The sequence below is a fragment of the Drosophila kikkawai genome, chromosome 2R (assembly GCF_030179895.1).
Source record: "Drosophila kikkawai strain 14028-0561.14 chromosome 2R, DkikHiC1v2, whole genome shotgun sequence".
NCBI lineage: Eukaryota > Metazoa > Arthropoda > Insecta > Diptera > Drosophilidae > Drosophila > Drosophila kikkawai.
Window position 1 is genome coordinate 25,100,574 of NC_091729.1, and position 26,395 is coordinate 25,126,968.

The 26,395-nt window shown below is 48.3% G+C and overlaps 11 protein-coding genes across 23 annotated transcripts; 4 read left to right on the plus strand and 7 right to left on the minus strand.

Annotated features, from left to right (window-relative positions):
- Positions 1-27: 27 nt before the first annotated feature.
- ReepB (Receptor expression enhancing protein B) lies at positions 28-2,275 on the minus strand. 3 transcript variants are annotated; one of them, XM_017164326.3, is made up of 4 exons: positions 2,034-2,275; positions 419-651; positions 260-359; positions 28-196 (listed from the first exon to the last, which is right to left on the minus strand). In XM_017164326.3, the coding sequence occupies exons 1-4, from the start codon at positions 2,182-2,184 to the stop codon at positions 135-137; spliced, it is 546 nt and encodes a 181-aa protein (XP_017019815.1). In that variant the 5' UTR covers positions 2,185-2,275; the 3' UTR covers positions 28-134. The 3 variants fall into 3 exon arrangements, with proteins under 3 accessions (XP_017019815.1, XP_017019814.1, XP_017019816.1); XM_017164325.3 differs by lacking the exon at positions 2,034-2,275 and adding an exon at positions 1,235-1,510; XM_017164327.2 differs by lacking the exon at positions 2,034-2,275 and adding an exon at positions 722-803.
- Positions 2,276-2,355: 80 nt separating this feature from the next.
- Positions 2,356-3,830, minus strand: LOC108072948 (solute carrier family 25 member 35). The gene is made up of 3 exons (XM_017164324.3): positions 3,493-3,830; positions 3,025-3,160; positions 2,356-2,962 (listed from the first exon to the last, which is right to left on the minus strand). The coding sequence occupies exons 1-3, from the start codon at positions 3,738-3,740 to the stop codon at positions 2,426-2,428; spliced, it is 921 nt and encodes a 306-aa protein (XP_017019813.1). The 5' UTR covers positions 3,741-3,830; the 3' UTR covers positions 2,356-2,425.
- eIF3m (eukaryotic translation initiation factor 3 subunit m) lies at positions 3,477-9,218 on the plus strand. 2 transcript variants are annotated; one of them, XM_041776906.2, is made up of 3 exons: positions 3,477-3,614; positions 7,914-8,093; positions 8,147-9,218. In XM_041776906.2, exons 1-3 carry the CDS (start codon positions 3,597-3,599, stop codon positions 9,083-9,085), a joined length of 1,137 nt encoding a protein of 378 aa, XP_041632840.1. In that variant the 5' UTR covers positions 3,477-3,596; the 3' UTR covers positions 9,086-9,218. The 2 variants fall into 2 exon arrangements, with proteins under 2 accessions (XP_041632840.1, XP_017019928.1); XM_017164439.2 differs by lacking the exon at positions 3,477-3,614 and adding an exon at positions 7,633-7,787.
- Positions 4,469-5,571, minus strand: LOC108073053 (solute carrier family 25 member 35). The gene is made up of 3 exons (XM_017164520.2): positions 5,324-5,571; positions 5,129-5,264; positions 4,469-5,011 (listed from the first exon to the last, which is right to left on the minus strand). Exons 1-3 carry the CDS (start codon positions 5,569-5,571, stop codon positions 4,484-4,486), a joined length of 912 nt encoding a protein of 303 aa, XP_017020009.1. The 3' UTR covers positions 4,469-4,483.
- Positions 5,659-7,362, minus strand: LOC108073052 (solute carrier family 25 member 35). 2 transcript variants are annotated; one of them, XM_017164519.3, is made up of 3 exons: positions 6,873-7,362; positions 6,672-6,807; positions 5,659-6,424 (listed from the first exon to the last, which is right to left on the minus strand). In XM_017164519.3, the coding sequence occupies exons 1-3, from the start codon at positions 7,118-7,120 to the stop codon at positions 5,897-5,899; spliced, it is 912 nt and encodes a 303-aa protein (XP_017020008.1). In that variant the 5' UTR covers positions 7,121-7,362; the 3' UTR covers positions 5,659-5,896. The 2 variants fall into 2 exon arrangements, with proteins under 2 accessions (XP_017020008.1, XP_070140262.1); XM_070284161.1 differs by lacking the exons at positions 6,672-6,807; positions 6,873-7,362 and adding an exon at positions 6,485-6,621.
- Positions 9,188-10,868, minus strand: O-fut1 (O-fucosyltransferase 1). Its single transcript, XM_017164438.3, has 2 exons — positions 10,611-10,868; positions 9,188-10,554 (listed from the first exon to the last, which is right to left on the minus strand). The coding sequence occupies exons 1-2, from the start codon at positions 10,726-10,728 to the stop codon at positions 9,464-9,466; spliced, it is 1,209 nt and encodes a 402-aa protein (XP_017019927.1). The 5' UTR covers positions 10,729-10,868; the 3' UTR covers positions 9,188-9,463.
- Positions 10,869-10,890: 22 nt separating this feature from the next.
- On the plus strand, positions 10,891-12,823 carry CysRS-m (cysteine--tRNA ligase-like protein, mitochondrial). Its single transcript, XM_017164436.3, has 2 exons — positions 10,891-11,027; positions 11,089-12,823. The coding sequence occupies exons 1-2, from the start codon at positions 11,017-11,019 to the stop codon at positions 12,758-12,760; spliced, it is 1,683 nt and encodes a 560-aa protein (XP_017019925.1). The 5' UTR covers positions 10,891-11,016; the 3' UTR covers positions 12,761-12,823.
- Positions 12,781-14,421, minus strand: LOC108072989 (transmembrane protein 39A-B). The gene is made up of 4 exons (XM_017164437.3): positions 14,046-14,421; positions 13,745-13,980; positions 13,122-13,683; positions 12,781-13,061 (listed from the first exon to the last, which is right to left on the minus strand). The coding sequence occupies exons 1-4, from the start codon at positions 14,316-14,318 to the stop codon at positions 12,798-12,800; spliced, it is 1,335 nt and encodes a 444-aa protein (XP_017019926.1). The 5' UTR covers positions 14,319-14,421; the 3' UTR covers positions 12,781-12,797.
- Positions 14,422-14,630: 209 nt separating this feature from the next.
- LOC108072961 (cytochrome c oxidase assembly factor 5) lies at positions 14,631-15,087 on the plus strand. The gene is made up of 2 exons (XM_017164391.3): positions 14,631-14,926; positions 14,988-15,087. Exons 1-2 carry the CDS (start codon positions 14,729-14,731, stop codon positions 15,027-15,029), a joined length of 240 nt encoding a protein of 79 aa, XP_017019880.1. The 5' UTR covers positions 14,631-14,728; the 3' UTR covers positions 15,030-15,087.
- Positions 15,024-18,949, minus strand: pea (ATP-dependent RNA helicase pea). The gene is made up of 2 exons (XM_017164386.3): positions 15,706-18,949; positions 15,024-15,652 (listed from the first exon to the last, which is right to left on the minus strand). Exons 1-2 carry the CDS (start codon positions 18,947-18,949, stop codon positions 15,105-15,107), a joined length of 3,792 nt encoding a protein of 1,263 aa, XP_017019875.1. The 3' UTR covers positions 15,024-15,104.
- A 76-nt stretch (positions 18,950-19,025) lies between these two features.
- Positions 19,026-24,042, plus strand: Rcd1 (Reduction in Cnn dots 1). Of its 9 annotated transcripts, none has more exons than XM_070284145.1 (8): positions 19,026-19,340; positions 20,333-20,649; positions 20,710-21,236; positions 21,299-21,744; positions 21,807-22,035; positions 22,180-22,239; positions 22,333-23,076; positions 23,134-24,042. In XM_070284145.1, exons 1-8 carry the CDS (start codon positions 19,026-19,028, stop codon positions 23,919-23,921), a joined length of 3,426 nt encoding a protein of 1,141 aa, XP_070140246.1. In that variant the 3' UTR covers positions 23,922-24,042. The 9 variants fall into 9 exon arrangements, with proteins under 9 accessions (XP_070140246.1, XP_070140247.1, XP_070140249.1 ...); XM_017164390.3 differs by lacking the exon at positions 19,026-19,340 and adding an exon at positions 19,498-19,592; XM_017164387.3 differs by lacking the exon at positions 19,026-19,340 and adding an exon at positions 19,518-20,170.
- Positions 24,043-26,395: the final 2,353 nt, after the last annotated feature.

Below are 26,395 nucleotides of genomic sequence, written 5' to 3' on the forward strand. Positions count from 1 at the left end.
GCGTGCTCTTATTAACAACGAAATGAGTACATATTTAAAATTTATTTCAAAACGTAACCGATACGAGGTGAGGTGGTGACCTAATCCAAATGCATGGGGAAGCAAGTGATAGCAGCGGACGGAGCTCCCTAGTCCTAGTCGTGCTTCAGCACTCCAGCGGCCTTCTTCATGCCATCATCGATGATCCTGTCGACGGCTGTAAGGGAAACCAAACGGAATTAGGAAACTTCAAAGACTGTGTAGCTATAATACGACTCACATTCGTGGTGTTTCAGGAAGTAGGGTCGCACCAGCTTGTGGTAGATGATGGTGGAGCCATTCTGCTCCGTGGGCAGCATGCACCAGATGAGGAAAGCACACTGCAAGGCGGAAACCAATTAAGAAACCGTGTGAGGGAAACACGTAATCCAGAACTCACCTTGAGCAGCCAGTAAAATGGAATCACCGAGGTCAGCAGTCCCGAGAAGAACTCAATCACGGTGAAGATGCCAAAGGTGACCCAGTAGATGAGCCACTTGGTGTCGTCCTGCTTTGTGCTGGACTCGATCGCATGGATCGATATGTAGGCGGGATACAGCACTCCGATGATGTTGCACAGCAGCTGGGCGCCATAGCCAAAGATCAAATAGAGGGCGCAGAAGCCGGCGGCACCTGAAATTAGCATTGATTAAGTCGATAAGTAATTAATACTTGGTGTTTGGGCCCTCTCCCGAAACTGTACCAAAGCGTAGAAGGGCATTCTCAACGAAAAGCTCGATTATTTTGCTCTCCAAACCCTCGACTGCCATGCTTGTCGTCTAGTTGGTCAACTGCTGTGGCTGTGGCGGATTTTCCCTTGGGGCCCATGGCGAAATCTGGGGACAGGAGCGGTTCTATTAGGCGCTGGGGTAGCTAAGCCACCAAATGTATCTGATTTTTTGGTTTTGAATTCAAGTTATCCTAAGCTAGAGAACCCTATACCTGTACCCTTTTCAAGGGCGCCCCTTCTGGGATCTCTGGGGTTCCTAAACCGCCCCATGGTTGGGCTAATTATAAACCCTTAGCTGTTGTCACTGGGATGTTGTCTCGACCTGCTTCTGATCCCGGCCAGTTGCAGTTTGCCCGCCCAGATGATCGGACTCGTTGCCCCGAACGTATGCGTGATGTCATTCACGCTAGACCCGAGGCTAATTATACTTATGAACGTATTGTACTTTGTCTGAGAAGGAGGAGGAGGAGCATCAGGAGGACTCACCTGTGCCTAGGTAAACGAGGGGAACCCTGACATTGCGTCGCGCCGCCTGTCGCTGTCTGATTAGCATAATATACTCCCAGAGCCACATCGGTGACTCTGTCGGGGGAGCTGGATCCAAAAGCTCTCTATGGATTTGATCTATGCAGTCAGCACACACACACACTGAAGCGCTAACACCTGCCCAGCTAATTTCTATCCACGTGTGTGTCAAAGCGCCACGTCTCAATGGCAACCTTTTGACCCCGTTCACCGCTGGACTTTCGTTGAGATCGCGGAATGGAATGCTGAGACAACCGACCGATGGATTGCTCACCGCGCGTACAGAGAAAATGTACTTTCGATAAAGTAAACAAAGAAAAGCACAAAAACACGAAAAGTTTTGTGGATAACGCTCAGGCACACACACACACACGCACTCACCCCGGCAGCTGCCTACGTAGGCTGCCCCCCTACATGCACACATCACATGCTCATGCTCACCTCTCGCGGGAGTGTGTCGGTGTGTGCCAGAGCGCGCTTGGCGATAAAACACAAACCGAATTTAATTCCAACTTAAACGGAGTGATTACCGTCTAATTGGCCACCGGGCAGCAGACGGCTGAAGGCCCCAAACCCCCATCAGCCAGCGCCTGACTATATATAACAGGTTGCTATTTATAAATGTCGTGAAAAATTCCACTGCATCTCGATGAGTTACGCAGCCACTTCGCCAGGGGTCAGGTGGGGGTAATGGGTGTGCGTTTTGGGGAGTCAGGGTCAGGCAGGATGACGTCGCCACAAGGACAGAGGGACAACTCACCAAAGAATATATTAACGCGGTCTACGCCGGTCTTCTCCTCCAAGGTGTCGAAGGCCTTTGACCAGGGCTTGTTGCCATCGCGCAGCGACCTTTCCACGTTCTGCTTGTAGCCGTTGAAAAACTGTTGCACCTGTGCAATTTGGGCGGCCATAGTGGGTGATTTGGTAAGCTGTCAAACGGAAAAATGCGACGCCGACTTTAGAAATTCCAATTTCGACGACAGTGTGACCGTGGTTCTTTTGGCAAATAATACCGGGATGCAGGGCCAAAAGTACTCGTTTTAGGAGTGACCAGGGGTTCCGGGGGTTGCACTAAGAGCGCGTATTTTGAATGTAAAACTATTTATTCACATGAAAACGATAACAAAAATGCTTGGCGGAATCTGCTCTGTTTTAGGCTGCCTCCTTATACAAATAACGGTTGCGCAAAAGCATCAACTTGTCAAAAAACACAAACGTTAAGGTGATATGGGGCGCACTCCGAAAATATATTGGCCAAAAGCCTTTGTACATGCCGTGTAGTCCCTCCTTTCGCAGGATCTTTATGAAGCAGTCCAACAACCCCCGGTAGACGAGGCCACGGCCATTGGCATCCACCGGCTGGTTATACATCCTTGTTGTGACCACGTCGAAGGGTGCATTGGCAATGGACACCATGGAACCCGAGATCAGGCCTGAGCAAAAGGAGAGGAGCACTGGGTGCTTGATCCAGCCGTTGTCCTGAAGCCAAGCCTTTGCCTTGGGGAAGGTGCCGATTTGGACACTGGAAGCCGTGAAAGCTCGGATTAGGCTAGTCGTGGATCCGCGCCAGAATCCCCTAAAGCCGTGCGCCCTGTAGATTTTCTGCATGGCATCATACATCGAGGTGTGCTTGTGCTGGAAACCCACCGCTATCGCCTCGACAGCCTGCGCATGTTGTTGTGATTTTATCTGCAAAAAGGATTAAGGTAATTATGGGAGTATTTATGGGGGAATTGACAGCCTTCACTCACCATATAAAATGGACTGGCCAAAAATGTGCCGGTACCTCCGCCCAGGGCTCCAAAAAACATGCCCCTGTAGAAGGCAATGTTTCCATCCTTGTCCTGCAAGTAGCCGTATTCCAAGGCATTCGAGTAAACGCTTAGCCTGCCAAAGGAGATAACTTATTTTAAAATATATTTAACAGAAAAAACATTATCACAGTGTAATTTCTTGACTGAAGATCTCTTTAGATAAGAGGCACATGACTTTAGGGTATTACTTGGTTGTTATCTAGGAAACTGTCTTTCCAAGGTTCATTATTTAACTATGAATCAATCAACATTTATATAAAAAATATTAATTCAACACCTATTTAAACCATTTTTAAAACTAAATCCGATTTAAGGGACTCGCCGGCTAAGTATGCTCTGAGTTACACATAGCACTTCTAGGGCTGGCAATTCATTTCTGCCCCATGTAATACCAAGTGTTCTTACCTGATGGAGTTCAGTATAAACTGGTAGTGTAGCGCCGGCAGCAGACCCTTCTCCAAGGCCAGGAGTCCATCGTTCCGGATAATTTGCAGCATGGCCTGAGGCAGATGCCTGTAGGGCTTCACGTAAGTTCCACGTGCGGCCAGTTCGCCCTGCAGCTGCATCCGAGTCTTAACCACGTCAATGGGATTGGTGAACATCACCGCCCCCATGGCAGCCATGCCGCCTAGAACGAGGTCCGACTTGACCATGTTCAACGTTAACTGAGACTTTTAATTTTGAATTTAGTTAATGTTACGTTAACATCTTGTTTACTGTTTTGTTTGAGCAGATAAACAGAGCTGTAAAGTCATCGGTAAGTATATCGAATGGTTGCATAACTAAAAAATTACATCGATTTTAAAATTATATAGCTTAGTTGTGATTAATGGAGGATTTAAAGGTACTTTTCATTAATTAAGTTTTATTATTGGTTTTTAATCTAAAAAATGATGGTAGGTAAAATAATATCGATAGGTAGGTCCGGCTGTGAAATTTAAATTAAGAAAAAATTCGGGTTTTTGTGAAATAATCAGGAAAATGGTGAAAAAATTGAGGAACCTTAGTATAGATTTAGGGGTCCTTGTTGTTATTAATTTATAAAAAATTAATTAATGGATTTTAGATGTGTATTTACTATTAATAATAAAATCAATAACCTAGGCAAAGCTTAATTTTAAATAAATTTTTTAAATCGAATACAGTAAAAATCGAATAATCAGTTATAATTTAAATCGGTTTTTTATCAGTAAAAATGTATCGTTAGTTAAAGAGCGGGAAGTTTTAAAATAAAAAAAAATTGCAATAAAAAATAATAATTATAAATAAAATCTCAAATATTTATAATCTTACTCACCCTACTTTACTAAAAAATAAATTCCCGTCTGCTATGAAAAATGCCACTTTTCCCTATATATAAATCTTTAATAGGTGTATTATTAAATTATTATTATTATTATTTAAGATTATACCTCTCACGCAGAGCAATCAATTCATCGAAAAACAAAAGCACCAAGGTGGAGTACGGAGCACTACGCAGGTAAATGGGCCAAAAGCCCTTGTACAAGCCATGCACTCCCTCCGATCTGAGGATCTTAAGGACACAGTCCAGCCAACCATTGTAGTAAAGCCCCCGCCCATGGGCATCCACACCCTGGTTATACAGCCGCGTGGTAATCACATCCAAAGGTGTGATGGCCACCGACACAAATGACCCTGCCGCTAGGCCCGAGCAGAAGGACAGGCAGGTGGGATGAGTGATTACTCCACTCTCCTTCAAAAGCGACTTGGCCTGACCAAAGGTGGCGATTTGCACGGCCGAGGCCGTGGTGGCCCTGCCCACATTGGCCATGGATCCCCGCCAGAGTCCAAAGACGCCGTTCTTCCGGTATATCTGCCTTATTGCATCACTCATCGAGGTGTGCGGATGCTGATAGCCGACGGCGATTTGCTTGGCGGCCTGCGCCTGAAGTTGCGTCTTGATCTGGAACGGAAAAGTTGGCTATCAGCGGTCAAGCGAACTAGGAGCTTATCTTATCTCCGCCAGACATTGTCAGGCGTCGGCAGACACCTCTGAGGTTTGATTTACATAATCGCTTACCAGGAAAAAGGGGCTGGCGCAATAGGAGCCGACAACTCCGCCCAAGGCGCCCCAGAACATGCCGCGGGCAAAGGAGATCTCGCCCCTGCTGTTGTGCACCCAACCCTTCTCCACAGCATGGGTGTAAATACTCAACCTGCATGGAAAACAGTTTACAATGAAGATTTCTTTTAAGGCTAATATCCTACAACTCACCTGAAAGAGTTAATGACAAACTGAAAGCATAAAGCTGGGGCCAAACCTTTTTGCAAGCCCAGGATGCCATCATTTTTGGCCACAGTAACAAAGGCCTGAAAGACGCTCTTGTAGGGCTGGGCATGCGATCCTCGGGCGGCCAGCTCTCCCTGCAGTTGGATGCGAGTTTTGATCACCTCCACAGGATTGGTAAACACTCCAGCTCCCATGGCAGCCACACCACCCAGCACAAAATCCGACGTAGCCATCGTGCGTTCTTGCTCACAATCTGGCGATCACTAACCGTAGCCCAACAACCTCCTTATGATAAGGGAGAAACTGAGACAAGGCGTGTGTAAAAAGTAACAAATGAACGGGGTTTTATTGCACAATTACTAGCTAGGAGGAACAGCTCCCATTTAAAGTTAATTTTTAGCTAACTGAAGGCACATTTTGGTTATAGTTATCTATATGCTAAGCATAGGAGATTTGATCTAGGAATTCTAAGCTACTCACTACACTGCCTAACAAAACAATCAGATGTGAAAACAATTTTTGTACTTAAAGTAAGGCTAGACACAACTCCTGGGAGCTCTATTTGGGGCCGTACTTGTTGCGCAGGGCGATCAGCTCGTCAAAGAAGAGCAACACCAACGTCGAATGGGGGGCAATTCGTAGGTAATTGGCCCAGAAGCCCTTGTACATACCGTAGACACCCTCGGAGCGCAGGATCTTAACGAAGCAATCGACCCATCCCCGGTAGAGCAGGCCACGGCCCTCGGCATCCACGCCCTGGTTGTACAACCTTGTGGTGATTACATCTGGTGGCGTTATGGCCACCGACATAATAGAGCCCGCGATTAATCCCGCCGTAAAAGAGTTAAACGTGGGCTGCGTTACCAAGTCGTAGTGGACCAGCATGGCTTTGGTCTTTCCAAAGGTGGCTATCTGGGCACCCGATCCCAGGGCAGCCCTGGGTAAAGCAGCCACCGATCCGCGCCAGAGGCCAGCAATGCCATTTTTATTGTAAATCTGCCTGAGGGCATCGCTCATGGAAGTGTGCGAGTGCTGAAAGCCAACGGCGATTTGCTTGGCGGCCTGCGATTGCAATTGAGTTTTGATCTGAAATTGTCAAGTAATAAAAATAAATAAATAAAATAAACATAAACATACTTAACTAACTCTTAAACTCTATCGTAACTCTTAATTTGTTTATCAATTAATAAACAATATTCTCTTCATATCATTGTCTCTTATCTTTGACAAAGTCCGAAAAATGTGATGAGCATGCGGCTCCAACCAAATCGGATAGATAAGCTTGTTTGTTTATGTAACCCCTCCCGATCAGGCAGCGGCAGGGGGAACGTACCAGGAAAAAGGGACTGGAGCAATAGGAGCCCACCACGCCGCCTATAGCGCCCCACATCAGGCCCAAGCCGTAGGATACCTCGCCCTGCTGGTTGTGCATCCAACCCCGCTCCATGGCCTCCGAGTAAATGCTGAGTCTGTAAAGGGTTCAAAAAAGGATATCACTTAATCCTGCGTTTACAAAACCAAAGCCAATACCCACCGGAAGGAATTGATGATGAACTGGAAGTACAACGCAGGCGAAAGACCCTTCTGCAGGCCCAGCAGTCCGTCGTTTTTGGCCACCGTGTAGAAGGCATTGGCAATGCCCTTGTACGGCTCCACATACGTTCCCCGGGCCGCCAACTCGCCCTGCAGCTGGATCCGGGTCTTGATCACCTCAATGGGGTTGGTGAAGAAGGTGGCGCCCACCGAGGCCAGGCCTCCCAGCACGAAATCCGAGGTGGCCATGTGTAGGTGCGATGTAATCACGAGTTGCTTCTCCGAGGAGCGGGCTGATATTGACTAGAAACTGTTGTGCCGCCTGCCGCGGGACCCTGTGGCCTCTAAGAAGCCAAGCGCTGTGCTGATCTCGAGTATTTCATAATTTCCTGCCCTAATTAGCAAGCACGGAGTGCCCCCCAGCCCGTTAAATAAATATAATAAAACGTTGTTATGAGGAATATTTTGTTCTAGTTTTAGTATGACCAGACGGGATAGTGAAGAGGAAAAACAACTAAAGATCTGTTCACTCTACAAAGAAGGTATCTCGTATCAGCTCGTTTTCTGGCTATAAATTCGCCAAACAAAATTACAATCTATTTAAGTTTATAACTTTTTTCTACTAGTCATAATAGTATTTGTGATTTTATTTAATACTTTTTAATTAAAATTAAATTTTTAAATATAAATAAATGAATTTACCAATATAAACCTCTCAATTGCTTATACGTAGCTCCGCTAGCTACAAAATAGCCAGAGCGCCAGTCCTGCTCGCTCTCTTTCCTTTTTCGAGCTGTCACAGCGCCGAAGACGTGTGCGTGTTATTTTCAACTACATTTGTTTAAATAATTGAAATAACATTTATAAAACCATGACTTCGCATCCGGTATTCATAGACCTGTCCCTGGACGAGCAGGTAAAGCGCCGCTATCCAGCCTAAACCATGTTTTCAGGCGGCTGTTCACCCGAAATTGAGGTTATGTCTTCCTCTTCCTGCAAAACAATACTAATATTTTGCGAAATTTCCCATTTCTCCGACTAGGTACAAGAGCTGCGCAAGTATTTCAAGAAGCTGGGCGCCGAAATCTCATCGGAGAAGTCCAACAAGGGTGTGGAGGATGATTTGCACAAGATTATTGGCGTCTGCGACGTTTGCTTCAAAGACGGCGAGCCCTTGCAGATTGACGGCATCCTCAACAGCATTGTGTCCATCATGATCACGGTGAGTAATCCATGAAAACATCAAAGCTTCCCTGCTAATGTTTCCTATTTTAGATTCCCCTGGATCGGGGCGAGAACATTGTGCTGGCATACTGCGAGAAAATGACCAAGGCCCCGCATCAGCCTCTGGCCAAAGTGTGCCTCCAGTCGCTGTGGCGTTTGTTCAACAACCTGGACACCGCCTCGCCCTTGCGGTACCATGTCTACTACCATCTCGTGCAGGTGGCCAAGCAGTGCGACCAGGTGCTGGAGGTCTTTACCGGCGTAGATCAGCTTAAGACCCAGTTTGCCAACTGCCCGCCCTCGTCGGAACAGATGCAGAAGCTCTACCGCCTGCTGCACGACGTGACCAAGGACACCAACCTCGAACTGTCTTCCAAGGTGATGATCGAGCTGCTGGGAACCTATACCGCTGATAATGCCTGTGTCGCCCGCGAGGATGCCATGAAGTGCATAGTGACCGCTTTGGCCGACCCCAATACATTCCTGCTGGATCCCCTGCTGTCGCTGAAGCCGGTCCGTTTCTTGGAAGGCGACCTCATCCACGACCTCCTGTCCATTTTCGTCTCAGAGAAGCTGCCCGCGTATGTGCAGTTCTACGAGGACCACAGGGAGTTTGTCACCTCGCAGGGCTTGAACCATGAGCAGAACATGAAGAAGATGCGTCTGCTGACCTTCATGCAGCTGGCAGAGAGCAGTCCCGAGATGACCTTCGAAACGCTGACCAAGGAGCTGCAGATCAACGAGGATGAGGTGGAGCCCTTCGTTATCGAAGTTCTGAAAACGAAGCTGGTTCGCGCCCGTCTGGATCAGGCCAATCGCAAGGTTCACATCTCGTCCACCATGCACCGCACCTTTGGAGCTCCGCAGTGGGAGCAGCTGCGCGATCTGCTGCAGGCCTGGAAGGAGAACCTTAGCTCAGTGCGCGAGGGCCTCACGAGCGTCTCCTCGGCGCAACTGGATCTGGCCCGCACCCAGAAGCTGATACACTAGGAACGCCCAACAACTAACCTGTTGAGGGACAAGGAACAACAAATGCAAGCTTCGGGGCAATTGAATTACGATCTAAATTATTTTCAAGAGAGCGTGCGTGGATAACTTGAATAAATTTATAAGTAAAATCGAATGTGTAGATCCAAAATGCTTGTTAAATGCGAGGAATACTTTTCTAGCTTACAACTAAACAGTGTCTTCAAAGGCTTTTTCGGTTTTCATTCATTCTTTTCAATTAAAAATTAAGCTTCAGCAATGTTCCAAGTTTTTAAAGAAACTTTAAAATAATTGAAAAAATATTCTAAAGTATAAAATGTGAATGTTAAATCCGAAAAATGGCCAATTAGAGTATTTAAGTAGTTAATTACTGATTCCCGTTTACAGCTCCTCGTGCGCCTTGGCCTGTTGGCGTTCCTTCTCCTTGGGGAATCCCCAGAAATATGAGGGAAAACCATGCGAGTCCCGCTCCCGCTTCACAAAAGCCGAGTACGATGAAATGCAGTTGCCAATAAAGTGGTTCGACTGTCCCAGAATGGCCAGATCCAGGTAGGGGTCATCCTCGGGCAGCTTGTGAACACTGATTCCCATCCGCGTGAGCGCCGTGCTGAGTTCCCCTATCATGTGGTTCGAATCTGAGGCCACGAAAACGGACTTGATCTCATTATTGGGCTGGGTTTGTCGCACATTCTTGATGGTCCTCTTTATCTGGCGTACAATGGCTTCCTTGGACGGCATACAGAGCTCCGGATAGAGGGGACCGCGTTCGTTTTTATAGCCCAAGCACTGGGGCGAGGCGAACAGGTGTTGGCTGTCCTTGACATGCTCGCAGGCTCTCACCCAATCGATGCCGTTGCGCAGGTGAATGCCCAGAAAGGCTCCTCGTGGCAGCTGTTCCCGGATGAACTCCCTGGCCCCATCCCTGTACCTCTGACTCCAGTGCATGTACTGCTGCAGTTGGCAGTTCTCCAGCTGAACGGGAAAACTGGCCGGTGCTCCGGTGAAGGCGAGAACGGGCCATGTTTCCGGCGGATATTTGGCTTGCCACTTGGCAGCGATGGCACTGTGGTGGACATCAAAGTGCAGTGGCCCATAGAACTCTGATCTCACGAAATCAATGTGAAAAGTATCCCAAAAGGGGCCGAACGGATTCCCATCCTTAGCATGGCAATTGGGCTTTTCCGGATCGTTCTTCTCCACCTGCAGGCTCTTTCGCTCCATGTAGCAGAAGGACACACGTTCCGACTCCGGCCACACGTCGTCGGCCAAGTGCCACATGAAGTCCGCCATGGTGATGACGCGATGATACTCCTGCAGCGGTTCCACCTCAAAGTACGTGTTAAAGGGCACCTGGCGGGAGCGCAGCTCTCCCTTGCGGTACTCCACCCATGGCGGCAGGATCAGGGTGCGATTTAAAGCCTTGGCAAAGGCCAATGAGCCCAGAAAATGGTCGGCCTGGTTACCAAAGCGTCCTGCCAAGTAGAAGGGTTTTTCTAAGAGCGCTTAAAGGATGTAAAGCCGGACTTACCCATGCAGGGACAGTAGGTGAGGTAGCCGTTGGGATCGCGTCCTAATTGCCCCCATGCTGAGCTTATTAATATACAAATTATGAAAATAAATTGGAGCTTCAGTTTAAGCCACTGCATTCTGCCGGCTTCGCTTTTCTGTAAAGCTTGGCAACCCTGGGCAGTAGGGTGCTTCACTTTTTTTAAAGCTAAATCATAAGCTTTTGGTATACATTTAAATTTACAATTTTAGAATCTAATTAATTTGATTAATATCAAGTTTCTGTTGTTTTTTAATTATTAATATTTATTTCTCTAACCGACACACCCTACTAAATACTGGCGATAGAAAAACTATCTGGCAGACTTCACATATGTCATATGTTTTTGTTTACATGAACCAATTCAAAATTCTTAGAAATTTGGGCTATGCTTATTCTGTGAGTATACCGCAGCTTCAGATAGTCAGGATCTCATCCCCATATCCTTACACACTTACAGCAAAGAAACGTTCCGGATCTTTGGGAGCGCGCGGCTTGAATCCGCGCGGATCTGCCGGCGGAGCTTCTCGGATGACGGAGCGCCGCTGAATCAACAGCCGGCGTTCAAGTGGCGCAAACCGCTGGGTCAGTACACCGGCATTAATATCTACAACAATGGAATGCGGGAGAAGGTGCCGCTGGTGCTGCGCAACCCGCAGATGGTCACTTGGTACACCTGCGGTCCAACAGTCTACGATTCCGCACACCTGGGCCATGCCAGCACCTATGTCAAGGTGGACATCCTGCAGCGCATTTTGCGGGATCACTTCAAGATCAACCTGGTGACGGCCATGAATATCACGGACGTGGACGATAAGATTATCAAGCGAGCCCGGCTGTCGGGCATTGACTGGCTCAAAATGGCACGCGCCTACGAGACAGAGTTCAGGCAGGACATGCTCCGCCTCAATGTCAGACCGCCTGATGTGCGCTGCAATGTGACCACCACAATGCCGAGCATTGTGCAGTTTATCCAGGAGCTAATAGCAAACGAGCATGCCTACGTTACGCCGGACAAATCCGTCTACTTTGATGTGTCCAAGAGCCAGAACTATGGGAAACTACAGAGGCTGGGACAGAGCGAGGAGGAGAAGTCGGATCCGGCTAAGAAAAATAGCGCAGATTTTGCCCTGTGGAAGTCGCGCCAGGCATCGAGCAACGAGCCCACATGGGAGGCTCCTTGGGGCGGGGAAGGACGTCCAGGCTGGCACATTGAGTGCAGTGCCATTGCTGGTCTCTTCTTTGGCAACCAGTTGGACTTCCATGCCGGCGGCTTGGACCTGCGCTTTCCGCATCACGAGAACGAGGAGGCACAGTCCTGTGCACGTTACAAAACAGACCAGTGGGTCAACTATTGGCTCCACACGGGCCAGCTCAGCATGGCGGGTGACCAGAACAAAATGTCCAAGTCGCTGGGCAACACGATCTCGGTTTCGGAGATGCTGAAGAACTATTCTGCCGACGAGTTCCGCATGGCCTGTCTTTTGTCGAACTATCGAAATGCCATGTCCTACAGCGAGCAGCTAATGCTGACTGCCCGCCAGACGCTGCAGCGCTTCAAGAACTTCCAGGCGGACCTCAGCGCCTACACACAGTTCCTCAAGCCGATCCACCTGCTGGATGAGGGTGCCCTGAAGGCCCAACTGGCCCACACTGTCAACGAGTTTGATAACAGCCTACGGGATGACTTCGATACGGCGCGAGCGATCAGCGTTCTGATTGACCAGATGAGCAGCATCAGTCGCTGCATCAACGAGCAGCAGGTGAACGCTGAGAATGAGCCGGCCTTCTGCATGGATCTCCTTATGGCAGCTGGGAATTTCATCAACAGGGCCATGGTCACGTTCGGAGTCTCTGAGCTGACACAAAGCGAATCGCTTCAGGAGAAGATCTCATCCCAGGAGCACAACATCGACCCCTCTCTGCTGGTGGACGATGTCCTTTCTGTTCGAGGAAGAATGCGGGAAGAGGCCATCTCCGGAAAAACGAAGAACTCTCAGCTGCTGGCCGCCTGTGACGAGCTGAGAAATCTGCTGCAGCAGCACGGTATCCAGGTGCGGGACCACAAGCAGGGCAGCTCCTGGGTTTTCGCTGTATCCTGTTCCTCGCCCGGTGACAAAAGCCAAAACTAGGCCTAATAAAAGCTAATGTGTTATTTTTATTACTTTATTAAATAAATGCATCTCTCATGCGTAGGCGGAAGGGCTGATCGGAGGCCACGGCGTGCTCAGTCTTGTACAGATCTTTGGTGATGAAATAGTCACGCACCAGCTTGAAGAAGGCGCCCATGCTAGTGAAGGCCACAAAGCTGATGGATAGCACAAAGTGCCACTCTACGCTCTCGGCGCTTAGGGAACCAATTTCCACCAGCAGCACGGCCGCCTGGAGAGTGGCCAGCGTGGAGTAAATGATGGTGGGATTGTGGAAGAGTTTCTACAAAAGGAAATATTGCATAAGACATTGAAAAACTAGGAAACGAATACAAATACTCACATAGAATCGCGCATGACTGGCATTTCCCGGCGTGGCCACTGTGACTACTCCCTGGCTCCGGTACAGACCCCCGTTGTGCTTCACCACAGTTCCATGGCCATAGGATGAATATTTCGACCAGGACAAAGCACTGGCCGCCACAATTAGTTGCGAGGGCGCTGGCTCTCGGTCAATTCGCTGCCAGCAGCCCAAATGCAGAGTGGCCCGATGCAACGTATCGCTGTACTTGGCCGGGTAAAGGAACACCGCACACAAACTAAAAGCGCCCAGGCAAACAATGATGCAGTGCTGGGCTGCCCGGAGTACATTATATTGGACACTGACCGCCAGGCAGCAGGGCATTAAGCCACTGTAATAGGCATTTAGCATGGAGGTGAAAATGAGTTGCTTAAAGCGTTTGTTAAAGTCATGACGCAGTGTCTCAACCTCGTCCCGGATGTGCACGGCATTCGTAGTGCAGCTGTGGACGGGCAAATCGTTAATATAAACTCCGGGCAGCTCGAATCTGGTTCGCAGGAAGGGCTCCAGTTGGAAGCCAAAGATCAGCAAGTAGATGACAACTCTAGGGAAGGGAAGTTAAGGATTCAAGAGTCTCCTGGATATTTAGTAACTAAATTACTTACGGATAGGATAGGAAGAGCAGTATTATGTAGGAGTGCTGCTGGTACAGCTTCATGGCACAAAAACCCAAGGCCAGCTGAACGAGGCCTCCAAATCCGTACTTGATTCCCAGGCGGATCCACCGCTGACTCTTCTCATTGCCCCTTCTTAGCTTTACCAGGAGCAAGCAGTAAATCAGTCTTCGCGTGTTTAGTATGAGCATCAGATAGCGGAGATACGGATCAATTAGCTCTATGTTCTGTAAATTCAGAGATTCCATTAAATTCGAAACAGTTGATCCGTCAAAAACATGACCAAACCCACCACCATATGCCTTGTGTGGGCCTGTGGTAGCCACCAGTTGGTCCTGTAAATGTTTATGAACTGGACAATGGCCGAACCCATGGTAAAGGCGCACATAATCAGTTCACTCAGCCATTCGGATGTGGTGGCGTGCTCGGGGAAGGGAATGTGCTTGGGCATGGCAGTTGCCGGCGTCTGGGAGGACTGGCCTGGTTTTGGGGACAGCAAGTGGGCGTAGGTATCCGGCGTCTCGCTGGAGCTGCTGCCATCACTACTGCGCTCATCGTAGGCCATTTCGTTTATAATTGATTGTATTAAATACTACATTTAAACAAATTCGAGCAACAATGTTTTTGTGCGGTTGGTCAACAAATGCAGCTATTGCAGTGTTGGAAAATGTGAGAATGCTCCAGAGAAGTGCACCATGACAAAGCAAACATTTAAAAATAAAATACAACTGATTTGAGAAAAAGAAAAATATTAATAATTAACAATTAAGTTATGCATTTATTTCACAATTAAAAAGTTTAGTTTATTTCCCACAGAGGGCGATTTTGGACCCCCTTATTTATGTTCCGCCCCTGCTTTTTGCTGTCAGCTGTGCGTATTCAAACGTTTCCCAATACTTGCCCGGTCTTTGGTTTTGTAACTGAATTCCTTAAGTTATTGGAAATAAACATTAAAAAAGCTTAAAAAACCTAAAAATGATGCGCTACGAGGGCAACGAAAGATTGGCGGACGAGACGGCCTGTGCGGGTGTGAGGGCTGACCTGAAGATGTGCCTCCTGGAGAGCGAGTGCTGCCGCATGGGTAAGACACCGCGTCAGTGCCTCCAGGACAACAATGTTCCCCCCGAATGCCAGGTGCTCCGCAACACCTTCTACGAGTGCAAGCGCTCCTTGGTGAGTACATTGGAAGTATGTAATCCCACTCCTTTCATCATATTAGCTCCACCTTTTTCAGCTGGACAACCGGCAGCGCTTTCGCGGTCGCAAAGGCTATTGAAGTTTAAACTTAAAATATATTTCTAAGCGTTTAAAATACAAAAAATTACAATCATAAAGGTTAAGAGTTAGTCCATTAATTGCGACGTCGTCGAACGCGTGAAATACGCCATGCGTTGGGCTCCTCGTACTTGTTGTACAGCGGCTCCAGACGCTGGTTCTTCTTGAATTTGCTGAGCTTCGTGGGATCCGAGAAGCGGAAGAACGAAGGAGCAAACTCCACCAGCCACTTGGGATCGATGGTGGTCACCTCGCGCATATACTCCTTGGTGGTCTGCACCAGTTCATGGTAGATGACCCACTCCGGCTGACGGTTGAAGAGAGCACTCGATGGATGGATGTAGACCACCTGGGAGTCTACTAGGGTGCGGTAACCCTCCTGAGGATCCTTCTTGGCCGCATTCCTAAAGAAGCCCGAGCAGATGGCCTTCTGGATGCGAACCGAGTTCTTTCCAGCTGAAACCACGTCCAATTTGTGCCTGTCCATGATGCCCAGCAGCTGCTTTCTCACGTCCTGGCTCCGCTTGAGGGTTCGAATCTGTACAAAGTTCTCGTAGCACCAGGCATTCGAGAATTTGTTATTCTTCCAGCTATTGTACACGGCCAGCAGGGTTAAATGGTCGCCTGTAAAGAGAGGAGATTAGCAAGGAATCGGGAATTAGAGGTTGCAAACTCACCTTCCGCCTGGTTAAACTTGGCCTTCTTCTGATCCGCTAGGGCCTGCTTGTCCTTGGGCCTGTAGAACACATTCTGCACACTCAGCATCGACACAATGGTGAGGATCTCATCGGAGCACTGCAGGGCCACCGACATGATCAGCATCTTGGAGAGATTCGGTTCCAGGGGAAACTCTGCCATTCTTCTGCCCAGACGCGTTAGCAGACCTTCGTCGTCGAGGGCCGACAGCGAGTGCAGTTGCTCCAGCGCCATTACCAGTGATTCCACTGGAGGTGCGTCCATGAAATCAAAGTGCAGCAGATCGTTAATTCCCATGGTTTTCAGCTGCAGCACTGTGGTGGCCAGATTGGTGCGCTGAATCTCTGGAACTGGCGTGGGCAACATTTCATCCCGATAGGCGCGCTCCGTGTAGAGGCGATAGCACTTGCCCGGACCCGTACGCCCGGCTCTGCCTGCTCTCTGCTTGGCAGCCGCTTGCGAAATGGGGGTGACCACCAGTGAGTCCATGCCAGTCTTGGAGTTGTACACCTTCTGCTTGACGAAACCGGGATCTACCACATAGAATATGCCGTCAATGGTGAGGGAAGTCTCTGCGATATTGGTGGCTATGACAACCTTGCGACTACCCGCTGGCGCTGGGTCAAAGATACGGGTTTGCATCTCGGAGGGCAGGGCAGAGTACACCGGGAGGATGATTAACTCGGGTACATCGGGACCCAAGCTCTTCATGCGCTCATACAGAATCTCGCAGGCAGTGTCGATCTCCTCCTGACCCGTGAGGAAGAGGAGAATGTCGCCAGGTGGCTCACGCAGATGAATCTGCATGACGGTGATGAGCGAGGCATCCAGATAGTCCGTCTCCGGCTCCTTTGTGTACAAAACCTCGACGGGGAAGGTCCTGCCGGGAATGGTGAAAATGGGAGCCTTGAAGAAGTACTGCGAGAACTTTACCGCATCCAACGTGGCAGATGTGACAATGAGCTTTAGTTCCGGTCGCTTCTGCACAGCTGTCTTCAGCAGACCAAACAGGACATCAGTGTGAATTGTCCGCTCGTGGGCTTCGTCCAACATAATCACGGAATAACTCTTGAGTTCCGCCTCCATCAGGCATTCGCGGAGCAACATACCGTCCGTCATGTACTTAACGATGGTCTCGGGGCTGGTGCAGTCCTCGAAACGGATGGTGTAGCCCACCTCCTGGCCCAGACGACAACCATATTCCTCCGCCACTCGCTTGGCCACGGACATGGCCGCCACTCGCCTGGGCTGAGTGCATCCGATCTTTCCTCTGGCCGTGAAACCACACTCGCCCAGGTACTGGGTGATCTGTGTGGTCTTTCCGGAGCCAGTTTCTCCAATAACGATGAGGATTTGGTTGTCGGTAACCGCCTTGATCAGATCATCGCGCAGCTTGTAAATGGGCAGGGACTGGCGCTGTTCCACCAGCGTGAGATCGGTCTTCTTGCCAAACGAGGACTTCTTGCCGCCAATCACATGCTTCTTCCACTCGGGAACTTCAGCTGGAGCCGCTCCCATTCCTCGCATATTGGCCGCCAGACTGCGAGAGCTGTCCTCCTCGGGCAGGGGATCTATCCAGTTCTTGTTTAGGCTCGTGGGTAGAGCCTCCATCTCCTGCTCTCGCTGCAGCATCTTCTGCTCGCGACGCTCCTTGGACAGGGCTGACTGCATCATGGCTGCCTGGGCCAGGGATCCGTCGGGATTCTTCACAATTCTCACCGGCGACAGGTCGTGCAGGGCTCTGCCATGGCCGGAGAGAAAGGGTGGCTCCTCCTCCACAATCTCAATTTCGATATCCGCCTCATCATCCTCGTCTTTAGGCAGCAAGCCAGTTTCCTCGTCAAAATCGGGCATCTCGCTTCTGTCCAGCACACCCGAGCTGATCATCTGCTTGATTTCCCAGCGCTCGGGGCTAGAGATCCTGGTCACACGCTTCCGGGACTCATGCTCATCGCCATCCAGGCCGTTGCCTTGCAAATTCAACATGGACGTGCTGCTGCTAAAAGGCCCATCGGGGTTGCGATCTCGCAGTGAATCGTCATCCTCGGGGGCATGTGACAGCGGATTGAGATCCCTTCCAGTCTCCTGATCCGCCTCCTTCATGGACAGCGATACCTTTTGGCCGGTTACGGACATCACCTTCACTTTGACCGTCTGATTCCGGCTCACGACTTCGGTTACGTCGGTAACTCGACCTTCGGCTCGCAGCTGCGAGATGTGTACCAATCCTTCCCAGCGCTTGCGAAGCCCAAAGAGCTGCACAAAGCAACCGAAGGGAACGATGTTGGCCACCTTGCCGGAGTAGATCTTTCCAGCCTCGGGATCATCGGTCATTGCGGCTGCTGCTGCGGGCGGTGGCATCTTTTCGCTGCGTTCCTGGTCCCTGGAGCGATCTTTACGATCCCGGCGGTCACCGGAACGAGAGCGGCTTCGTCGTCGACGTTCGTGACGGTCTCGGGAACTGGATCGGCGGCGACGACGGTCTCTGTCGCGGTCTCGATCCTCCCGAGACCTGCTTCTGCGGCGATTCTCACGACGGCGACTGTCCTTGTCCCGCGATCTGCTACGGCGGCGATCCCTGTCTCTATCTTCTCGGCGATCCCTATCCCGATCTTCCCGGGATCTGCTGCGACGACGGCTGTATCTGTCCCCGTCCCGCTCCCTGCTTCTGCTGCGTTCCCGGCGCTTGTGGCGATCCCTGGAACTGGTTTCCTTGGTCGGCTTCACCTCTGCCTTGCCTTCTCCAGGACACAGAGCTTCCAGCTCCAGCATGGCAGCATCCACGTCGCTCATGTCGGAGATCTTGTGGTGCCCATTCTTCTCTTTAACATCCTTCTTCTCCTTTGCCTCCTCCTCGTCATCGTCGCTGCCCTCCTTCTTGCTGTACTTATCATTGGGCAAAGCCAGGCCGGGAAATAATTTCATCAGCTGCGACTTCTTGTCCTCCTTCGCGTCGCCCGAGAATTTCTTCTCCTCGCTGGCTCCACCAGGACGACTGGGACGCATCAGGTTGATGATGCGCTGCAGATTCTGGACCAGGGAGTCCGGAAACTCGGCGCCATTCTCCAGCAGGGCCTTGCGAAATGAGTCGTACGAGCGATTCTTGTTCTCCAAATCGATGATGAACTCGGCCAGGTCTTTGTCGTTGATGCCCAGATGGTTGTCCAGCTCCGTGCAGATCTTTGAGACCAGCGAGAGGTACTCCAACTGCTGCAGCTCCTCCATGCCTCCTCCGGTCGGTTTTTGGAGCTATTTAAACAAATTTCACCAATTAACGCGATTTTCCACAACTCCAAACAAAATGCACGCCAGGCAATCAGCTGTTTATGGGGCCAGTGTTGGGCAACGCCACCCAGTTCCAACACTACCCTTGCTCGGTTTGACGCTTGCCTTTGATTGTTATTTTGTTTTTGAGATTGTGAATAATTTAGTTCTCGTTCAAATCTGTGCCCGCCCAAACATGGCATCGTTTTTCGAGTGCTTCAACAATTTCCTGCAGAGCGGAGGCACCGGAGTGCAGAAGCAGGAGCAGGAGGAACAGATCGCTGGGGCGGCCCTGCCGCTGGTCCCCGACACAGAACTGGCGAAGCCCACCACCCCCACGCCCAGCGAGAGTGTAAGTCACGCGTCCTTGACGGGGCAGGGCTGCCCGTACGGGTTGCTGTCCTGACAGACGCCCATTTTGCCCATTTGTTGTGAAATTCCAAAAATATTTTTGTACTGGGCCTGTCGAGCTGTCCCTGGAGTTGCCACACGGTCAAAGTGCCAACGAAGTGGCAACGCCGCGGGGCACGCCATATTTTACAAAAGCAATTGCGAAAATCGGTTACTGTTGCGGAACACGGCCGAAAAACAATAGGAGCTGCTCGTAAAATCCTTCAAAATCAGGGCGAGGAGTGTTAACTGATAGGGACTACCGGCAGTCGAGGGGTTCTGGGAATTCCAGGTGTTTGCCCAGCGCCGCAAGTGCACAACAACGGCGTAGAAGAGGAAGAGCGAGAAGCAGTCAGACAGCTAGTGTAGAAACGAAGTGACAGAAACCAAAAAATGATGAAACAAATAGCCGGGAAAAGCGGCAGCAAGCCGCAGTCTCCGGAGGTTTCCGCCGCCGGGTCCTCCTCCATAATCACCTACAGCCCGAGCAAATTCCTCACGCGCGTTGGCCCAGGCGACAACACACACACCACACACAGCCACACTCACACCAGTGCAAGCGCAGCAGGGGCGACGGCAACGGGAGCGACTGCGACGGCAAGCGTAACAACAAAAACAAATAAAAATCCTGCTGGCGGAGGTTTCGCGTCGTATTTTGTGGTAAAGGCCGGCTCCCTGGGCAGCGCTGCCTCCATGACGGGCTCGATCAAAGTCAGCAGTCCGCCAAAGGCTGGGTCCGCGACCAAGTCGCCCACGCTGGTCATCACATCGTCGTCCACGCCGACAGAGAGTGTAATGATAAGCCAGAAGCAACATCGTGTTCACCCACTAACCTGCACTGCATGCGCCCCCAAAGATCTCTATATTGACACAGTCCATCGCACATCCTTCTTTTAGAATCTTGTATATATGGATCCCTATATTAACGCCTTCTTTCCCCTTTTTCTCCCTTAGTCCAGCACCATTTCGGCGCCCAGTGAATCGTCGTTTGGGGAGAAAATGGAGCACAGCTATATCCGTGATCCAGTTACACGCAACGAAGTTAATAATGGCCTTGCACCCGCAAGGAACATACTAGTCCGCCATCCTCCGCAGTGTCCCAGTTGCCACACATATCCGCAACACGAGGATCTGACGGAGACGCAGCAGGTCCATGTGCCGCCCTACGACGACATAGCCGCCAAGGAGGCAATGAACGAATGCGCTCGCATTGCCAAATACGTGAAGAACAACAATGCCGATGAGCAGGATTGGGTGGCGCGAGTCAATCAGTAAGTACTTCTATTGGTATTCCTTTAAACTATGACTAAAATCATTCAAATTCTCAACAGATTTGGTTGGACACCCATGCAGCAGATGCTATTCGAGAAGGTGAGCTCCATTCTTGACCAGGATCAGCTGGCGCGTTTGGCCAACGACAAGCGCCAGCATGAAGCTATTCATCGCCGAGTGAGCGTTGATAAGTCCGCCTCCCGTCTGCGCAAGGCTCTAGCTGGCGTTTCCTGGGAGCCCCGCATCACCCAGTGGCTGCACTCGCTGCTCATGGAGCATCTGTCGCCCTCGTACATGGCCTCCTACCTAGACATGTTGCAGACGCTTAAAACTAAGCTGCCTACGCTGGTGGATAAGATGCTATTCAGTCGTCCGCTTAATCATACCCAGGAACTGTTGGCTCCGGTGATGAAAAAACGCTGGGAACCAAATATATTGCCCAAGGGGCGTCAGCTATCGCACAACGCTATTATAGTGGTGCTGCCAACCATGCCCACCAGTAGCGTTGTCACGGATCGCATGCAGAAGTGGTATCAGGCTTTGGCCACCATCACACAGGTCGTGCAGATTACTCTGCCCAATTCGAGTGAGTTTTTATTACATACATTTCATATTTACTCGGATTTAACTGTATTTTTAATCCCTTAGACAACAGAATTGGTAATCAAAACCTTGATCAGGTGGCCGAAACCATTGTGTCCTTGACACGCGTCAGAATTCATGAATTGCGCACTGATAATCCTAGCCGTGGCATTATCCTTGTCGGCTTTAATGCAGGAGCAGCTTTGGCTTTGCAGGTTGCCCTGTCGGAGAGTGTGGCCTGTGTGGTTTGCATGGGCTTTGCCTACAACACCATACGCGGTCCTCGCGGAATGCCGGATGACCGAATGCTGGACATTAAGGCGCCCATACTGTTTGTCATTGGCCAGAACTCTGCCCGCACCAGTCAGGAGGAGATGGAGGGGCTGCGCGAGCGCATGCAATCTGAGTCCTCGTTGGTGGTGGTGGGCAGTGCAGATGATGCGTTGAGGGTGCCTAAGAGCAAGCGGCGCATCGAGGGCGTTACACAGGCCATGGTGGACTACATGGTGGTTGTAAGTTTTGTTAAATTTCTTCCATTTGAAACATTTATGTAATTTCTTAATTGCTTTACCAGGAGGAGGTCTTCGATTTTGTTAGTAGGACCTTGAACAATCCGCCAGGACCTCGGATGCCCACATCTCTAATGCATCAGCCGGGTTACCAGCGTCAGGTAAAGCAATTAACCCACGTCCTGGCCGATGGCAATGCCAACAAGGCGGTGCAGCAGATGCGCAAAAGAAAGCTCAATGATGGCCAGGAGGATCTGGCGGGTCAGCCGGTTAAGACCAAGATTGTGGCGCACAGTGAGTACCAGCGTTTTGTGTTATTTTTCCCAATCACCTTTTCCAACCTTTTCCACCTTTTCACCCCGCATGTAATTTAACCACTAATCACCACCATCACCTAACCAATAACCATTCCCAAACGAACTAATCCATTGCCTCAAGATCGCCCTCACAAGCCGAAGCCACCTCGACTCATTGATCCGTTTGCTGTCAAGCGAAAGGGTAAAGTCATCCGCCCAAAAAGGGGGTCGTTATTAGTGCCACCTGTGGCTATCCTTTCCACTAACTGTTCTACCCCACATCCCACCCCCTTAGTTGGAAGACCCCGAACAAGACCCCTGGCAAAAGTTGGTGGCTCGGTGGCTAACCAAAAAGAAGCACCTCATCAAGACAAGTCAAATTTGAGCAGCGAAGAACTTAACCAATCCATTGAATTCATACTAGATGAGGGCGAGGGCTACGAGGATGCAGCAGCAGCAACAGGAACTTTAGCAGGATCCAGTGGAGCTTTTCTACCAAAGGTTATGAAACCAGGTGGCGTGATATCCAAACAGCTGCCGCAGGTCAATCTGGCAGTTGGCACCAAAATCAAGATGATACCCTCCAGCCAGTTTGTCCAAATCAAATCCCTGCCGCCGCAGAGCAAGCTCATCAACTACAAGCCAACAAGTGGAGCAACCAACACTTCAACCGGCAACATGGGAGGCATTGTAAAGACTCTACCGGGCTCATCATCATCATCTGGTGGCCAGCAGATCTATACACTAAAAGCGCCGATGGGACAAACGACACAGTTTACAACAGCAGGTCCTTCTAGCTCTTCGACTTCCTCATCATCTACAGCTGGGGGACAGCAGAAGTACACGGTTTTCAAGAATGCCAACGGCATGACCATGCTGCAACTCACCAAGCCCGCTACGGCCACAAGCAGCAGCAGCTCCTCGGGTAATGTGGATCTTGCCAACATCATAGACATGCCCATTGTATTTGCCGACAACGAAGGCATCATCTCAGATCAGCAGCAGCAGCAACAGCCGGTGGAAAAGGAAATAAAACCAGGTATGTATCAACTTGTAAACTCTTGCTTTAGAAGATCCTCATCTCCCTTCTCTTTAGCTCCCATCAGAAGCGCCAATAAACCACTTATCATCAGTCAAAAAATCATCAAGGAGGCCAACAAACCGCCTGGAATTGTCACCAGCAGCAGCGGCACCACCACCACCACCAAGCCAGGCGGAGGCAACATTGTGCTCAACAAGGGCATGCATCAGTTATTTACCACCACCACCACCTCATCGCCAACAGTGGGTGGCCAGAATAAGGTGCTGTACATCAATCGCAACACCATGAAACCCATGGGAAATATGGTCACGACTGGCGCCCATCGCGTGCCCATACGGATTTTGAGTAACCCAAAAACGGGAGCAGTGACTTCGAGTAGTCCTCTGGTGGTGGATCCTGCCACAGGATCTTTAGTGCCCGGCGTTAAGGCCGTCAATGTGCAGACCATTAAGCCCACAGCTTCTGCTATACGCCAGGTGGGCTCCACCACCAAGGCCTATTCCCAGTTCCAAGTGATAAACCCTGGCACACCGGTCACGTCCACTGCTGTTTCTGGCGATGGCAAGGCTCCGATAAGGAATGTATACTTTAAATCCGCTGCCGGACTCAAGCAGGTGCCAGTACAGATGCTTGGAAATCGCTTGCCGTCATCATCAGTTTCTGCTCAGCCAGGAGGAGCTGGTGGTATGCGCCGAGTGGTCAACATTGGCACCGTTTCCAAGCTGGCCACGGGACCAACTGGCCCGGACTCCAAGGTCATCAAACTGCAGCCCACAATGGCGACAGCGGCGACGAAAGTGGAGGCGACAACACCAGCTACTCCAACGCAGATCAAGAAGTAGGATTATAGTAATAAGGATATCTATGTAAATATGTTAAGAGAAGTAGGATTAAGTTTGGATTTATCAAAGCGTTAATTAATTGAGAGTTTTATTTCAATAAAATAAAAGAATTACAATTTAATCTTATTCATAAAGCAAATATTCTAAATGCAAGTTCTGGGAATTCGTTTGCACACTTGTGCGAATTCCAGGTCTGTCCAGGTATGGTTTTGGGTTACCTTTATATATCTTATGTATATATCTTTGCTTATGGCAATCAGAGAACAGGAAGCGCGGCGTGAGAAATCACAAAGCCAATGTCTGCAATTCCATGGAAGCTTTGGTGGATTTTTCTGCCCCAAAGTGCGTTGCTTTCGAAAGGAGAAGCTTGTCCGGGAGCAGGGCTGAGATTATATAGGCAGAGCAGACGTTTACACGGCTGTTGCACTTCGAGGACGGACCAGTTCCTGTCAAACTGTGGCGCTGATGGCGCATAATTTTGCTTAGAATTGCATTTTAGCCATAGGAGTTGTCGAAAAGAGCTAAGATTTCATTGAAGCTCGCTCCATGGAGACACATGGATAAGCATTATGTAGGTATGTGATTTTCCTGATAAATGCGATGCCTTGTTTTATTTTATATAGTTCAAATTAACCCATTATTATTTATAAAAATTATTTTGTAATAATTTTTAGAAAAATAAAATAGGATAAAATAAAAATAAATAGTGAAGATTAAATATTAGGAATTAATTTAAATTTAAATAGAGTAATACTTGGAAAGTTTGAGTTTTTATACCCTTGCAGGGTATTATAATTTCAGTCAGAAGTTTGCAACGCAGTGAAGGAGACGTTTCCGACCCTATAAAGTATATATATTCTTGATCAGCATCAACAGGGGAATCTGTCTAGATATGTCAGGAAGAAATCGATTTTTTGGCCATTTTTGCAAAATTTTATAAGGGGTTACATCATTAAAATTTTTGATTTTGATAAAAAATTGAATTTTCAAAATTTTTAAATGAAGTATGCAGATCTATTAACTGTAGAAAATCTTGCACAGAACAGTTTTCCGATTTAAAATTAATGCTCTTTTGGCCGAGTTATGATATTTTTAATTAAAAAAAAAATCAAGAAGTTTTTTAATATACAAAATCAGATTTTATAACACAAAATAATATTTTTCTAAGTCAAGGAATCATTTCCGACCCCATAAACCATATATATTCTTGATCAGCATTAACATGCGAATCTTTCTAGACATGTCCGGAGGAAATCGATTTTTTGGCAAATTTTGCGAAATATGATAAGGGGTTACATCATTAAAATTAGCAAAAATGGCCAAAAATTTTGATTTCTTAAAATTTTAAATTTGGTATGCAGTTTTTTTAAATTAATAAAAACTAACACAAAACTGCTTTCCGAACCGAAATTAATGCATTTTTGGCTTAGTTATGATATATTTTAATTGTTACCTGCAAGGGTATACAAACTTTGGCTGGCCTACGTTAGCTTTCTTTCTTGTTTTCATTTAAAAAAAATTCATCAACAAATATTTTAATATATTTTTTTATTAATTATATATTGATATTTCTGAGTGCCAGCTATAAACATAATAGTAATAATATATATTAATTTATAGTTATAATTAGTACCTAATATTCTTTTATTTATCAAATTCACTTGCCTTTCTTGGGTTAATTACCCTTTTTGGCCACTCAGCAAATTGTCAACTGAATTGCTCGCTAAAAAGCCAAAGAACATTGTGTTCGGGACTTTGTTTTTTGTTGTATTTCATATTTTGTTAGTTGCATTGGTGTAAGTGATGTATATTTAATTGCACTTTATGTACAGTTTGACAGTGTTCCAGCTATATAAAGATAAATATGTATATCTCTGATTTTGTGAGTCGTCAAGGGTAATGCAGGCTTTTTCGATTTCTTGGGACTTTAGTAATGTGACAAACGTGATCAGTGACTGATCGAGTAGAGATATAAACCCAGTGATGTGAAGTGATCTATGAGGATAATAAGCAATCGGGTGATTTAATTAAAGTGATATGAAAATAAAACAAGTTAGCAACAAGTTTTTTTTTCTTTGACATTTCTAAAATATTTTCTAAATATTAAAAATAAACTCCAAAATACTCCCATTAAACTTTTAACTTCTCTGGGAAAAGTATATTTCCATTTAAAGCCTGATTATATTCCAAATTAATAAACTGGATTTAATGCAATTCTAAAATATACTCAACATTTGAGAGGCTGCTTCTCAATTAATATAAAAATGATTAAAGCAAGATTTAAAACCTTTAAAAATCTAGTAAATTACCCCACCAGATTCTGGGTACTTTTTTGTACAAATTCCTGATCAATTCCCAAGCGTCGCCGGCTTACGCAATTGGAAAATAATGTGGAAAGCCTGGGCAATTCCCAGACTCTCGTAAATCGCACAAATGCCAAGACCCAAATCGAATTTGATTTAAAAATGTCTTTA